Below are 14,349 nucleotides of genomic sequence, written 5' to 3'. Positions count from 1 at the left end.
TGGACCAGTAGCCATATTAATGACTTGAGGATGAATAGTATGAGAAGCAAGGTGTAGTTGTGCAGCAGAAACAAGGGGTTTTAGAAAAAACTGCGAATCTTCACTGGGTATAGCAGTCTTTTTTTTGAAGGATAGCTTGTAGTACAAGACAGAGAAGGAATTTTGGTAAGCAAATTAAAAAGGCCTTGCTGAGATCAAAATGATCCGGCAGAACTTGATGAACTGTCACCCTTCTTTCTCTGTGAATACACGTGCTCAAAACTTGCCAGTGCGATAACCTGTAATGCCAATTATAACAAGGAGATAATCTTCAAATGAAAGCAAGAGGCTTTCGAATGTGTTCGTATCCCTAGTAGAGTTGCCAAAAAACTATTGAGTAGATATTTTGCAACCAACAGTTTTGGGTAAAATCCAGTCGCAAAATCGAATGACTAGCCACAGCATGTGAAACAAAGTCTCTCCTACCTTAAAGGGAAGGCTCCCCCTTCTCACCGTTCCATGAATCAACTCAAGGTAAGCAAGAACTTGAGAGATTTTCTAATGGGGTGTTACTAATATTCTTTCCTCTTAACTTTCTAGAAAGAATCCACTTACCCATGAAGCAAATAATAAGCAATATCAAATCTCTAACTACACTTCTATCTAATAGTTGCAAACAGTGATACAGATAAATCAACACCAACTCAAGGGCTAGCTAAAAGTGTACCAATTTGGCTTTAAGTCTTATCGTAATTCTACATGAATAAGCTTTACTATTGGAGCACAAAGGCTTCCAGAAGTAAAGATATCCTAATTATTTTATGAATTAAGAAAGAGATATAAGCTACAGACAAAGCTTCTAGTCTATATATCTCTACAACCACTCCCAATCAAAGCTTCTGATCCGGTTGCTTTCTAACTCTTTTTTAAACTTAATTATCAAGAATGCAAAACATGTGAATCAAAGACAACAAATGCAAATCACTGTCAAAGTTTCTAACTTGAACAAGTAACAATTTCACTCAATCAAAGTTAAGCCTCAATTGATTCTTTGTATTCACTTTTCTTTCAAAATGGCACTACCCAATCAAAGTCATGCTTGCACAATTTCTCCAGAGCTCTCTTGCATACAATAAAAGATAGATTTTACAATAAGAGAATACTCCTTTATATAGGCAAAAGAGTTGAGACAAAGATGGCAGAAAAAGTGGGAGCAACTCAACCAACTTTGACCGAGCCTAACTGAAAGAGAAATTATTGGATTACACATGCAACTCATATTACATGTAATTACATAATTTCATGCAATACATCCTCTTTGATCTACAAACATAAAAACAAAATAACAATCTTAAAGATTGTTCTTTAGTACCTTGAATTCGATGACAACATTACGCATTGTAGGAAGATCAAAAATCTCCATTGTCTTTGATATAGCTTTTATTCTAACTGCATCGACATATACTCATTTTACAATCATGGAATTTGCCGCCAAAGAATCTTGCAAGTGCTTTGCCAAAGATTTATACAAGGCAAACTTGTTCATTGCATGAGAACCAAAATCTTCATAATCTAAATCAGCATTGATCTTGATTATATATTCTGAAGTTATCCCTTCAACTACAACCAAATTACCATGTGCATCAAGAATTTGGCATCCCATTTGTTCTAAGTCACACATGATTCCAACTTCTATTGCTTGACAATCTCCTAAACTGGCCTGTAACTCTGTTACAAGCTTTCTCAGTGTCTTTTCCTTGTAACCCATGAGTCCTTGACATCTGTAGAACATTTCACAAAATGGAAGAACATCACACGTAACCATGGCATCTAGATCAGATTTAGCAATCTCATCCCAATCATTTAGAATTTCTTTCAAAGTATTAGCCTCCTAAGCCAAAGATATAGACAAATCATCTATCATTTCTTCAACATTTTTGACACATCCAAGAACTCTGGTCCTATTTGTAATGCCTTGTACTCCTTCAAAATGACTTCTCCCATCCAAGACTTCACAGCTTCTACTATTTTCCTTTTCTCCTTAGGTGTCTGAGATACAACTGCATGTTGTGAAGATTTTTATTGAATTACCTCGTTTAAGCGAGCAACCACCTGCTTGAGCTGATTTTTCTTTTCCCATAGTTCATGATTGATCTTTGACACATTAGCAAGTGTGTCTGGAGCATCTTGTAAGCAACCCAGTCGTGACTGTTTCCCAACTTCTACCTTGGTGAATTTGTAATCAAAACGAGTAAGTTCTTCAACTAGCTAGTTCACCAAGGGCTCAGCAATTTCAACAAACTTGGTCTTTTCATAATCAACTAAGATCCTTGAAACAATCTTATCTTTCAAAGATTTGGAGTTACTTTTTTTAATAGGAAGATCATCTGGGGTTACCACAACCTTCCTTCTCTTCATTGTGATCCTACTTAACCATGCAAGCAAACTTGAAATTTTCATCTATGGAAGCAAGTACAGTGGAGACCATTGGCATTGATCTCGATTGTATCTTCCTTGTGACCAACCAGGATTTAGTTTGCACAGCTAAATTCATAGGTGCATTATAGGAGGAATCTATAATGAACAACTCAAAACCAATCAGGGATGTGTCAAGTTGAGAAACCTGACCTTCTGTAAGAATTGGAAAATCTTCGAAAACATTCCCTAAACGTTCACATTGTTCAATTGTTAAAATGGGAGGAATTGCTGAAGTTATAGGAAGAGCCAATGTATTGACTTCTGAAGTTGGGATGAAAGGTGTGAAAACAGTGGCAAATGAATCCACATCATCATCTATTGTACTCGAAAAAGACGCTTCCTGCATGGATGGTCCGTGAGTTTGTGCAGGTCTTGGAGGAGATATGACCATGACTTCTCCTTCTTCCTCATCTTCTTCATCAAATTCTTTGTTTGATTCTCCTTTTGACTCTTGAACTTCTTCAGGTATCTGAGATAATTTAAAACACTTTCCACCTTTTAATTTGAATTTGAGGGATTTCTTTATATCAGATAAGAAAAGATAATAATATTAATGTCCAATGAAAGACCACCAAAAGGTCTATATGGGATTGGAAGGTTACAACCAGAAAGTTGATAACAGTAGGAGCACTAAATGGTGTCCGACAAAAGTATACAACAAAAGCAAATAAGAAGAAGAGAGACAGAGCGAGATGTAGAGCGAGAGGCCAAGACAAAGACTAGGAGTCCTTTCTTGGAAAAAAAATCAGTCACAGAAGAATACGACTGCATGTGGATAGGAACTCTGATTTGTCTCTGCGAGGTGCCGCTAATGTAAGAACTCGATACGGGATCTGACAGACCTGGAATGACCAAAAGAACTGGAAGAACTAGACGGCCTTTTCACACCATGCAAAGAAGATAAGGGTGTGGAAAAAAAAATGCTCCATCTTTACCGACAATTTCTAATTGTGACTTTCTTCCAGGAGGACCAAAACTTCCACAATCCAAACCCAACTTTGGATTGAAACTTTCAAGACCTTTGATTTTCAACCACTTGTTAGTGTTTCCCATAATGGATTGAAATCTATCAAGGATAGATGTACCTTCCTTTTGCTACCATTGAATACGGAAAGTGCATCATTTATCAAAACCAGCTTAATGATATTATGGATCAAGAATATTACCATCATCTTCAACTTGGAAATCAGATGGGATCTGAGCATATAAAGCTCAATGATCTGCTGCAAAGTTAACTTGCAGTAGTTCATTCTCATTACATCCAACTTTGTCCGCATGTCAATCCAAATATATTCTATATGATGGACATGAATAAACGCTCTGTTGATTTTTGAATTCATCTCTCTGTAATCAAAATCAAATCTGGCTTTGAACTTCTTGAATGTAACCAACTGAATTCCTGCTTCCATGGCCTTTGCTTTGTGTACAGAATTTATCATGTAATGACCAATCACCAAGGTCTTAGCAGAAGAAATACCAAAACTTGGTCTGTGCAAAGCATGTTGGTCAGACTGAACCTCAATGAGTTGTCTGGCCAATTCTATTAAAATGATCCTATTGGTAGCATACCTAGGTAAGGTATATGGTTCTCCTTTGAAATACTCAACTCTTAAAAGTTGGAACTAGATAAAGATGCAACCATACTGATTAACCTTGTCCCAAGCTTCATCAGATACCCTTTTAACAGACAACTGCTTATCAAACAAACACCGAAAATGTCCAAAGAATGCATCTTGAACTCTTCTGTAATGGTATTTACTATTAGTTAGAGTAATCTGATCATAGTATTCAAAAACTAGAATTTGAAGACGATCACCTTTGATAGAAAGTACTGAAAAAGATCCTATAACAGCAACAATATAAACAAGATAGGAATTCATGTAGAATGTTGCCGATGTTCCTACATTTAGCAACTGCTCACAATGCGCAATGTTGATAAGTTCCCCCCAAAAGATATGTTTCTTATTATCAATGATTTGGAAAATGAACTTATACATCCATGGTTCAAAATTATTAGAATCCTTGAGACCACATATCCAGCTAAGAAGAATAATTAGGTCTTTGTATTCCGGCTTGAAACTAGATCTGTGAATGGTTTTTTGCCATCTTGAGAAATTGTTTCTCTTGGAATCCAACCAATATAGATTAACATACTTTTGATAATTTCCCTTATTTGCATTCTATATCTCCAAAGATGGCTCTTTGGTCAAATCCACACTCTGCACTCTGCAACACTTTGAAAATCTACTCAATAACCTCTGGATCAAGGCTTATAATAACATTACCATCAACATCCTTGATGGTTTATGACTTCGTACTGAAACGCTTTGCATATCCAAGAACATATTTTGGTTCATGAGAAGCCATAGGAAAAGAAGACACCAAATTAATATTACTTCTTTTAGTGTGTTTCATTTCATAACTAGTAGGAGGTTCTATCTATCACAAGAAATCAATCATATCTACATGCCTAATCTTCCTATCTTACACACTATCAAGAATAGATGTAACCTGGGATTAGTTGCATGATCCAACTCCTTATCATATTGATATTTCATTTTGTGGTTTGATCTTGCAGATGGGGACATAACTTGTGCTTGTGTTGATGATTATATGCCAAAAATGAAGGAAAAAGAAACTCCATATTTGAAAATCCTCAAACAAACTTGGGATTCTTCAACCTTGCAATGATGAATTCGTAATGACCATACAATTAGGTGTTTTTGGATGAGAATGCCCAAAACGTGCCCCAAAAGATCTCTCTCCAAACTCCAACATTTTCAATGAATGCAAGTTATTGGGACGTTTTTGGTCACAAACATGTTTCAAATCTGCCCCAAATGAATCATTTTTAGCATTGAAATGCAAACACGTGCTTTCCAATAGCAAGAAAATGTATGAAAACTTCAAAACGCCACTTCTTTGCCCCAAAACATGTTCTAAAAACCTCCAAATCTAGACATTTTCTCAAAAACATGGGTCTAAAAGACCATGAAAATCAACGGTTTTTGCAAGGAGATTCAACGTTTTTAGCATGAGAATGCTTGGATTTTGCAAAAACTTCCCTAGAGGAGAAGATTTCAAGATTTCATGGAGAATCTGAGATCTCTATGCAAAAACATGTTATTGGGAAGCACATGCATGGGTCGATTTTGCCCTTGGAAGCAAAAACGGGTTTTTAGGATGCAAAGACATGTTATAAGAAAAATGCACTTTAGAGATGCATATACATGTTTTAAAAACATGTATTAAGCTTCCCTTTACCCAAACGCACCTCTTGGGTACATTGACATGTTCTAAAAACATGTCTTAAGAAAATGCACCTTTTCGGTACATTGACATGTTTTAAAAACAGGCATCTTGGTCAAAAACGGGTTTCCAAGATACATATGCATATCTTCTAAGCAAAAAGCACCTTTTGGGTGCAATGACACATTTTAAAATATTCAAACATGACCTCCATAAGGCAAAACGCACGTTTTTGGTGTCATTACATTTTAAAATATGCATGCAAGGGTAAAACGCACCTTTTTGGTGTCATTGCACATTTTTCCAATATGTATGTCTCAACTTTTTTATGTGATTGCATGTTTTTGCAATATGCAATTGCATGTTTTTTATGCATTTCCATTCAAAATCGCACCTTTTAGGTGCAATGACAAAATTTGAATTAAAATGTGCTTGTAGACATGTTTGCACAACTTAAGTGATGATTTAAGCGCATGTCAACTTAATTTTTAAATAAATATTACTCAAATTGGACATAAATAATATTTACACTATATAGTTAATATAGTATATGCAAATATCATTTTAAAAGTAATATTTACTAGAGCATTTGATTTAAAACTCAAAAATTAAATCAAACTATATAGTTAATATAGTCACTTAAGTGAAAAATCAAAAAGCAACTAAACTGAAAAATATAGCATATAACATAAAGTGCACTATAGTTAGTTTAGGTGAAAAATCAAAATGATAAAGTAACTTAAAAACATAAGATAAAATGAATTTATGTTATACTTTTCAAAAAGTGAATGTCAACTTAAAAATATAACATAATATTTTTAATTCATGCAGTTGGACCTAAAAGGTCCACTTTTTGGGCACTAAATTGGTCATATATTTTGATTGCCAACTCCAATTAAGCCTTAAGATAGATCAAATCGAAGACAAAACCGAAAGCAATGACTTGAGCAAAACCAAAGGATGCACACAAACACTCAAAAACGAGAAAAATGATGTTGAAGGCTTCAAAAATCAAGCATAGGCTCAAAAAATAGAGAAACTAAAAAGACTTGACGAAAGTGTTTAGTAAAAGGATTCATTATATTAATCGAAGTCAATTGGTTGATCAATACTAACCAATTAAATAACAAACTAAACTCAGAGAGCCTTGAAGGTCAGGGGTATGATCTTGGATGAGCATTGGTGGGCCCGTGTACAATTTGTATTGGATTTCACCGAGCCTATCATGACTATGCTATGCTTTGTGGATATAGATGCACCTTGCTTGGGGGATATGTACGATGGCATGGACACCATGGTAGAAAAGGTAAAGCTTTCCATACAAGCACATGAGACTAACCCCACAGAATGTGGAGCCCAGTGCAAAAAAGTGGAGGAAATCATTCATCATCGTTGGGAGAAGATGACTACCCCATTGCACCTCCTTGCATATTCTTCATGTCCAAGGTACTATAGCCAGGAAATACTTGCTATGCCGGATAGAATTGCACCATATGCGGATGAAGAAGTTGCTATTGGGTGCTACACTGCATTTGCAAGACTCTTCCCAAATGATGAAATGCACAAAAAGGTGAGGCTAGAATTTGACTTATTTGCTTTAGGATCATATGCACGGACCAAAATGACATGGGAGTTGTCACATGGTGGTACATGTATGGTCAACCATTCAAGTATCTACATTCTCTAATTTGCTTTTCATTTGTATGTTTAATTTTATGAGCACTATCCAAGTTGCAAGTTCTTCTACTGATGAACAAAATTGGAATACATACTCCTATATCCATTCAGTGAAGCACAACCGGTTGGGCTCAAAGAAAGCTGAGGACTTGGTTTATATACATACCAACTTGCATCTTTTGTCACGTAAGGAAGGTGGACACAAGGAAGGGTCAACCAAGCTTTGGGATGTAGCCCCTAAATGTGCAAACTTGGATGCAACACTTCAGGATCTTACTGTGATGACAAATGATGATGTTGATAACATCATGGCACATGCATCTAGCACAATTGGAACCATGTTTGGTTCAAATGAACTTCCAAGTGTTGCAGCAAAAGCAGATGATGAGAATGTGGATTTTTTTGAGAATCCGTATGATTCTAATTGACTGAATTTGATTTGTGAATCTTGAGCCTTGACTGTTGATTGATCAACATTGAACCATGAACTATGTTTTGATTTTGTAATTCGAATTGCATTGGAATCTTGAACTTGAGTGATTTACTAATTAGACATTACTGTTATTTCAATCATGAACTATGCTTTGATTTTGTCATTCAAATTGCATTGGAATCTTGAACTTGAGTGATTTACTAATTAGACATCACTGTTATTTCAATTTGATTATGCTAATTGCTACAAAATGGTTTGTTTTTGTATATTTCTTGTATTTCTTTGCATACATAAACCAGCATTAGCATCAGAACCAGCATCGGTAACTTAGAGTATTAACATTGAAATAAGGCAGCAAAAGGTTGTGTCCAATTGTGGAAAGGCAGTTGTTTCCAAAAGGCGCCTTCCTTCATAAATGGTTAAGATGTATCAACCAAGAAATTAGAAAAGAACATATTCTACAGATGGAAGGACAAGCAAACCAGCCCAAAAAGAAATCACATCAAGACAACAAGTTGATCAAAGAAGAGATAATGTGATAAAGAAAAGTAAGAAATTTCAGATGTGATATCCATTCACTTAAAAACCGTCCATTGCATCAGCAGATATAATCATCAAGTGATTGAACATATTTAGCAGTCCATTTCATCTACAAACACAATTATTAATAGATATATAATCAAGTCAGCACAAGCAACCAAAGGACTAAGAGTGATTCATAAGATCGATGAGCAATTAGAACTTATCTTTAGATCAGCAGACAGATATTATATCAGATCTTCCATTTTCAGCATCTCTCCTACTTACAAGCAATTGTCATATAATTATACATATGTTTATGAATAATAGATAATGCTGTTGTGCTCAATTGTCTGCAATCTACCTCATCAGAGGGGTCTGAGGCTAAAGAGGCCAAAACAGAACTTACATCATGTAAGAAGGTCTCCACCTGATTCTGCAAGGTGGCATGTGTCTTTCCAAGGATGAAATATCAATAGGGAAAGCAGGTATAAGCAAACCACTAACAGCGCAAGAGGAGGACTCTGGTATAAGTCCATTCTTGGGCTTAGTGTACAAGTGGCTTCAGATGGACCTATCATTTTTCTTCCTCCAATCCTTAGTATGCTTGCATAATGTTATTGATAGCATATTATTATGTTGTAATCTAATCCTAATCATTGAAAAGGAATATAAATATATATTTGTATATGTTGTTTATGTTATGACTGCAAGATTCAAATCCTAACCATAATTTGTTGCAACTGTGATTCTAATGCAAACAAGGGGACATCACATGACTATGTAGTATGTACATATTGCTGACTTATTTGAGCCCATGCATGCTATGATAAAAACTCAGAACTTCCCTAACTAGTAGATTACAACCTAATATACGAGTGGAGAATAACACATAAACTGCCGCTAAAGCCTTTTCAACCACAAATCAAGTAATTTGTTTCAATGTTCAGTTTGACAACAAATCCAAGTGGCAACATGAGTACTATGGTCAGCATCAGCCACAAACATATTATGCTAGAGCACAACTATCTAATGATCCAGCTACTGGTCCAAGCACTAACTCCAAAAAATAGTTCCATGGCAAAATACTCCAGAGGTAGCATTTTTTTATGACATAAGAGACTGACAGTAGCATCTTGAGGATCAAATGGCCAAATACAAACCATTGCAATATGCTAGAAAGGTTTTTACTTTAACTTTCTTGATGCAAATTGCATAGATATGTCATGGATGTCCTGGTGAACTCAAACTTCTATCCTAGAATCAGTATCATACATGTTCACATCTATATTCTATGCATCTTTTGTAGAGAATTAGTCTAATCAAAATTATATAATCCAGCATTACAGTTCAAAATAACTTCTAGACAAAAAGCATTATTAATTTATTTATTCTCTAACAACTAAATAGGAAAGAAAATTCAAGATCACTTTAGCAAAATTATTTGTCTAGGCAATCATAGAAGAACTTCTGGAAGCATCATTATTTATATATATACAAACAAAATCAGAAACATGGCCTAACCAGTTAATTTAGAATGCTGCACTCTTAAAAGAACAGATGCAAACTATAAACATGGACAAAATGCCAAAAAATGAAAAGGCCATATTTTATACATAGACAAGAAAGCACTTACAGGAGGAGTTCCTGTCATACACTGTGCTAGCACATAACCAGTAGCACAGATAGCTCCATGACTCTCTTCAAATCTGCAAAAGAGAATAAACCACTGCTAAACACTAAAGGCCACCTTTCAGAAGATCAATCGTATTCAATTCTAAATAACAAGGAGAAACAGCAGATATCCTACAAAAGAAACATACACAGACCTTATGATATTCACATCAGGATTCAATTGCATAGGTTCTGAGTCAACTCATTGTAGTAGACCATTCATTCTCATCCCATGAGATATGGTCCAACTAAATGACTTGTAATTCAGTGAGAATGAATGAACTACCACTAATAAAACATGGGTCTAAGGAGTTTGCCTCAAAAACCTATGCCATTGAATCCTGATTTTAGTATCAGAATTTGAGACACAGCAAAGAATACTCCTTATAAGTTCACAAACCTTCCTTTGTTAGAAACTTTAAACTTAGAACAAAATTCCTGAATCAGAACAGATGATGAAGAAGCAGATAAGGCTGAGCATGCGATCCCCACTAAACGAGCTATAGACTCGCGAGTGTCCATGTCTATGTGACCTATATATTGTTTCAGCCATGGAAGGCGTTCAGCATATCTTGATGCAAGTATCTTCACCTCAAGAAAAAAATACCAGCTCAAATGTGTTAGCAACTTCATTTAATTTTACATTTTATAGATTCAGAGATCAAAATAGTAAAACAACAGTGTTCACTATAGTTGGAGAATGGTTTTAAGAATTCAACCTGTTGATTATGAGAAACAATATTTAGCAATCCCTTTGATGCAGTTGCATGCAATTCTACAGAGCCTTCATATGCCATAGCATGCTCAAGCAACAAGCAAAATGACATCACTGTAGCATCATTCAGCAGAATATCTCTTTTACTGCCGTCTAATAAAGCTTGATCACATTCAACTTCATAACATTTCTGCAGAAATCTTATCATAGCTACATACATTGATGTTGGGAATAAAAGATTGCGTTCTCCAACTTCCACCGGCATCTGAACCTTTGGCTCATACTTACAGATATAATCTATCATTTCTTTCAATTGAGGAAGTTTCTCTTCTACAGATTGACTGGACTGATTCACCACTCTCTCAACTTGCTTTCGAGGAAATAAACCCTCCAGAGCCATCTCCCTGTCAGCTTTCAAAAATCTTAAGTTAGCTAAATTTCAACATAGAACTATCTTTTCCTAAAATTTATCTGCCTCTCTTCCGTTCGCAAATGTTCACCCATAAATCCAAAGAAAGAACTCGGTAAGATTATTATGACAATGTTTTACACTAAATGAAAAGCAAAGATTTGAATTTTATAAAATATTTAAGAAATTGTAAATGGACTGTTGCATTGACATTATCAGGTTCTCCTTAATTCTGTAATATCTTCTCAATATATCATGCTTGGCATTCGCATGCATATCAATACTTTGATTAAATAGAGGTTTGCATGCCAACTGTTTGGTTTAATGCCTATGACTCATGTTCAACGATTTCAGGCTTTAGATATCTTACTAGTATGTCCCTTATGGCAGCATAATGAAGTTATGTTATTAATTTTGTATGTCAAATGTATGACAGAATTACTTTGCAAAGAGTTCATGTTTTATAACAAGATTTCGCACAAGAAAGATCAGTAAATTCAGTTCAGACTTTGCACACCAACTGTTTTACGAAATGTATTTGATACAGAACTGAAAATATAAAGTAGAAATGCAAGGGATATTACAGTGGTGAAGTTGGAACCTGTTAGAGTTCTTACATGAATTCTGCTAATTCTTATATTATAAGGTTCTATAATGTATAAGTGCATGTTTTATCTATACTGTCAAATGAATATTTTAAGTTTCTCTATATATTTTAATTTTCCCTATTGTTATATAGCTGTCCCCTAGCCATCCCCAAAATTGGCAAAAGAAAATTGTCGTCCCAAAAACACATCCCCCCATCCCCTGTCATACCTGTCCCAGAAACTTGGGGTAACCTTGCTACAGTCATGAATCGGTCAAAAAGCGAATCCGGATGATGATAACTAGTAATAATCAGTCTCTAACATTAACATCCAATACTTCTTCCATCTTATTCCTCCAATGGATGAAGAAAAGTGTCTCCCACCATAGTATTGAAATATAAGTTAGGATTATAATATGATGACTTTTCACTATGCCAGGGCAAGATTGCTGTACATGAATCTTCTTTTCATTCTCAGGCTTCACGAGGACGCTGAAGTTAGTAAGTTGACAGATGCAAGGAAGAGATCAATACTAAGGTAGTAAGCAAGAGAGACACTCATCCAAATCTGAGACCAAAATGTTTAATAGGCTTCAATATCACTTCCAAGAGATCATGATCAAATCAGTTTAACCTCTTCAATACATATCCTATTTCGATCGCTCAATTTGAGCATTTTGGCCTTGTGTCAAGACCCCAGTTGCATATAAGTTCAGTATAAGAGAAAGCACCACCATTGCTGCAAGCATATCAAGTCAAATCAGAAACAGCACCATCTACCATCATTGCAACCACATAGTCCTATCAGAATCAGCATCATATCACTACAAGTGATACCATTTATACATTTGCACATCCATATAGTTATATCAGGAACAGAAAATCATGGTATCGCTATAAGTGATATTTGGAAAGTAATTGCATAAGTTTGTACATAAAGATCAGATACAGCAATAACCATATTGAAAACCTTTGCACGTTTATATCTATATATCAGAAAGACCATTACATTGCCATAAGGAATAATAATTACAGGGAAGCACTAAAAATCAATAGATCATCCTTGCATAGTTGTCAACATTCATATCTGAGACAGACGAGATAATCTTAGCATTTTTTACATTGCACTAAGTGCAAATATACTGATCAATATCATCTTGCATATATCTACTTGTCAAATCAGAGATAGCAGTGGTAATGATACTTTCTATATGAGAAAAATCATATAACAAGGGGTATCATGGACAATTATTCTTACTTCAGCTATTTTTACTTTAAGTGAGACCTTGAGGAAGGATAACTCTTGCAATTAATTGTCCCTATTTTATTAGCTCAAACAAAAGGGGACATTACAAAATCACATTGAGTATTTTTATTAATTATACCCCAAGATTCTGATAAAAAATACAGGTTTGCCCCTAAGATGGGTCAGTTTGATAAAAGATCAAACTACCATTTTAGGTCTTCAGTGAAAGAAAAATGGATTAGTTTAAATTCTTATTCATATTTTTAATAATCCTCATTTTTTATAATGTATAACATTTATTTATATCCCAATGCACTATGTTTAGCATGAAATAACAAAAGCACTTATTTCTTTATTGACTGCCAGTTCTTTAAGATGCAAGAGTTTCTGGATTAGACCGTGTTTAATATTTTTGCATCAATGCTTTGAGTTTGAATCACACACGGTGATCCCAGTTTTTTGCCAAGTTTTCCTATTTTATGCCCAAGTACAATTCCATTTACAATGGCATGCCAATGTTGCACACCTGATATGCTAGTATAATTGATGCTGGAAAAATGTCACAAAGGAAAATTCAAGACAAAATACACCATGGAATCTTTATTTCATATCTATTAGTATTACCATCTCAAATTCTGCAGACATTAAGAAACGAGACTTAAATATATATAAATTTCTGTACCATAGGAGATTAAGGAGAGTGTTTATAAATAAGAACTTGGTAAACATATAATTCTCCAGAATTGCATTTTGCATAGAGATCTTAAGATTTGAAATAAAAAAAGAACATTAAAGTAATATTAAGGTTAATACAAGCTTTCACAGAAAGCTATATTCAAACGATACAACTTCGATGTTTAAGTATCAACCTTTCCTCTAGTTCCTCTCTACTTCAATTGTACATTTATACAATAACATGACGAAGGCAAGAGAATAATAAACCTTATATCCATCTTAGTATCAGCAGCTCCAAGCATACAGATAAACCGACTTGGGCAATGGTCAAAGCCATGCAATAATGTAGCCCACCGAACAGCACAGAATCTTGCTTCACTTTCCACCTAATAAAAAATAATTTAAAAAGAAGCAATAAATTTCAAATATGAGTTCAACCATTATAATAACATTCGGTTTTATAACTACCAGCTCATGTAAATTCCCACCAACTTACCACTTGACAATTTTCCAGAAGAAGTTCATCTAGTTTTTTCAACACCATCTCACCAGAGTCCTTTCCATACAAAAGTGTAATTATTCATATTAGTAAAGATAAACACAAAAACAATGACCAATTAAATGAAAACTTGATGTACAATTCAAGCGAGCAAGCTTCCACCCAAACAGATAATTCCAGATCTCAAAGCACATCTAAACAAATAATGGC

General features: G+C 34.8%; 1 protein-coding gene across 2 annotated transcripts in view; it reads right to left on the bottom strand.

The window, feature by feature from the left end:
- The window catches only part of LOC149541374 (ARM repeat superfamily protein), a 348,244-nt gene that overhangs the window by 233,782 nt on the left and 100,113 nt on the right, over positions 1-14,349 (bottom strand). Inside the window, exons 13-17 of one of the 2 annotated variants that reach the window (XM_089796637.1) lie at positions 14,137-14,196; positions 13,908-14,026; positions 10,729-11,128; positions 10,410-10,600; positions 9,972-10,044 (exon numbers count right to left, since the gene is read on the bottom strand). In XM_089796637.1, coding sequence (XP_089652763.1) covers positions 9,972-10,044; positions 10,410-10,600; positions 10,729-11,128; positions 13,908-14,026; positions 14,137-14,196 — 843 coding nt within the window. The remainder of the gene's footprint in view (positions 1-9,971; positions 10,045-10,409; positions 10,601-10,728; positions 11,129-13,907; positions 14,027-14,136; positions 14,197-14,349) is intronic. The other variant, XM_089796638.1, reaches the window with a different exon arrangement.

Source organism: Cupressus sempervirens, chromosome 8, assembly GCF_028749045.1.
Source record: "Cupressus sempervirens isolate cs-2001-9-10 chromosome 8, ASM2874904v1, whole genome shotgun sequence".
NCBI lineage: Eukaryota > Viridiplantae > Streptophyta > Pinopsida > Cupressales > Cupressaceae > Cupressus > Cupressus sempervirens.
The sequence above is the reverse complement of the archived record's forward strand: the minus strand, read 5'-3'. Positions and strand labels throughout refer to the sequence as shown.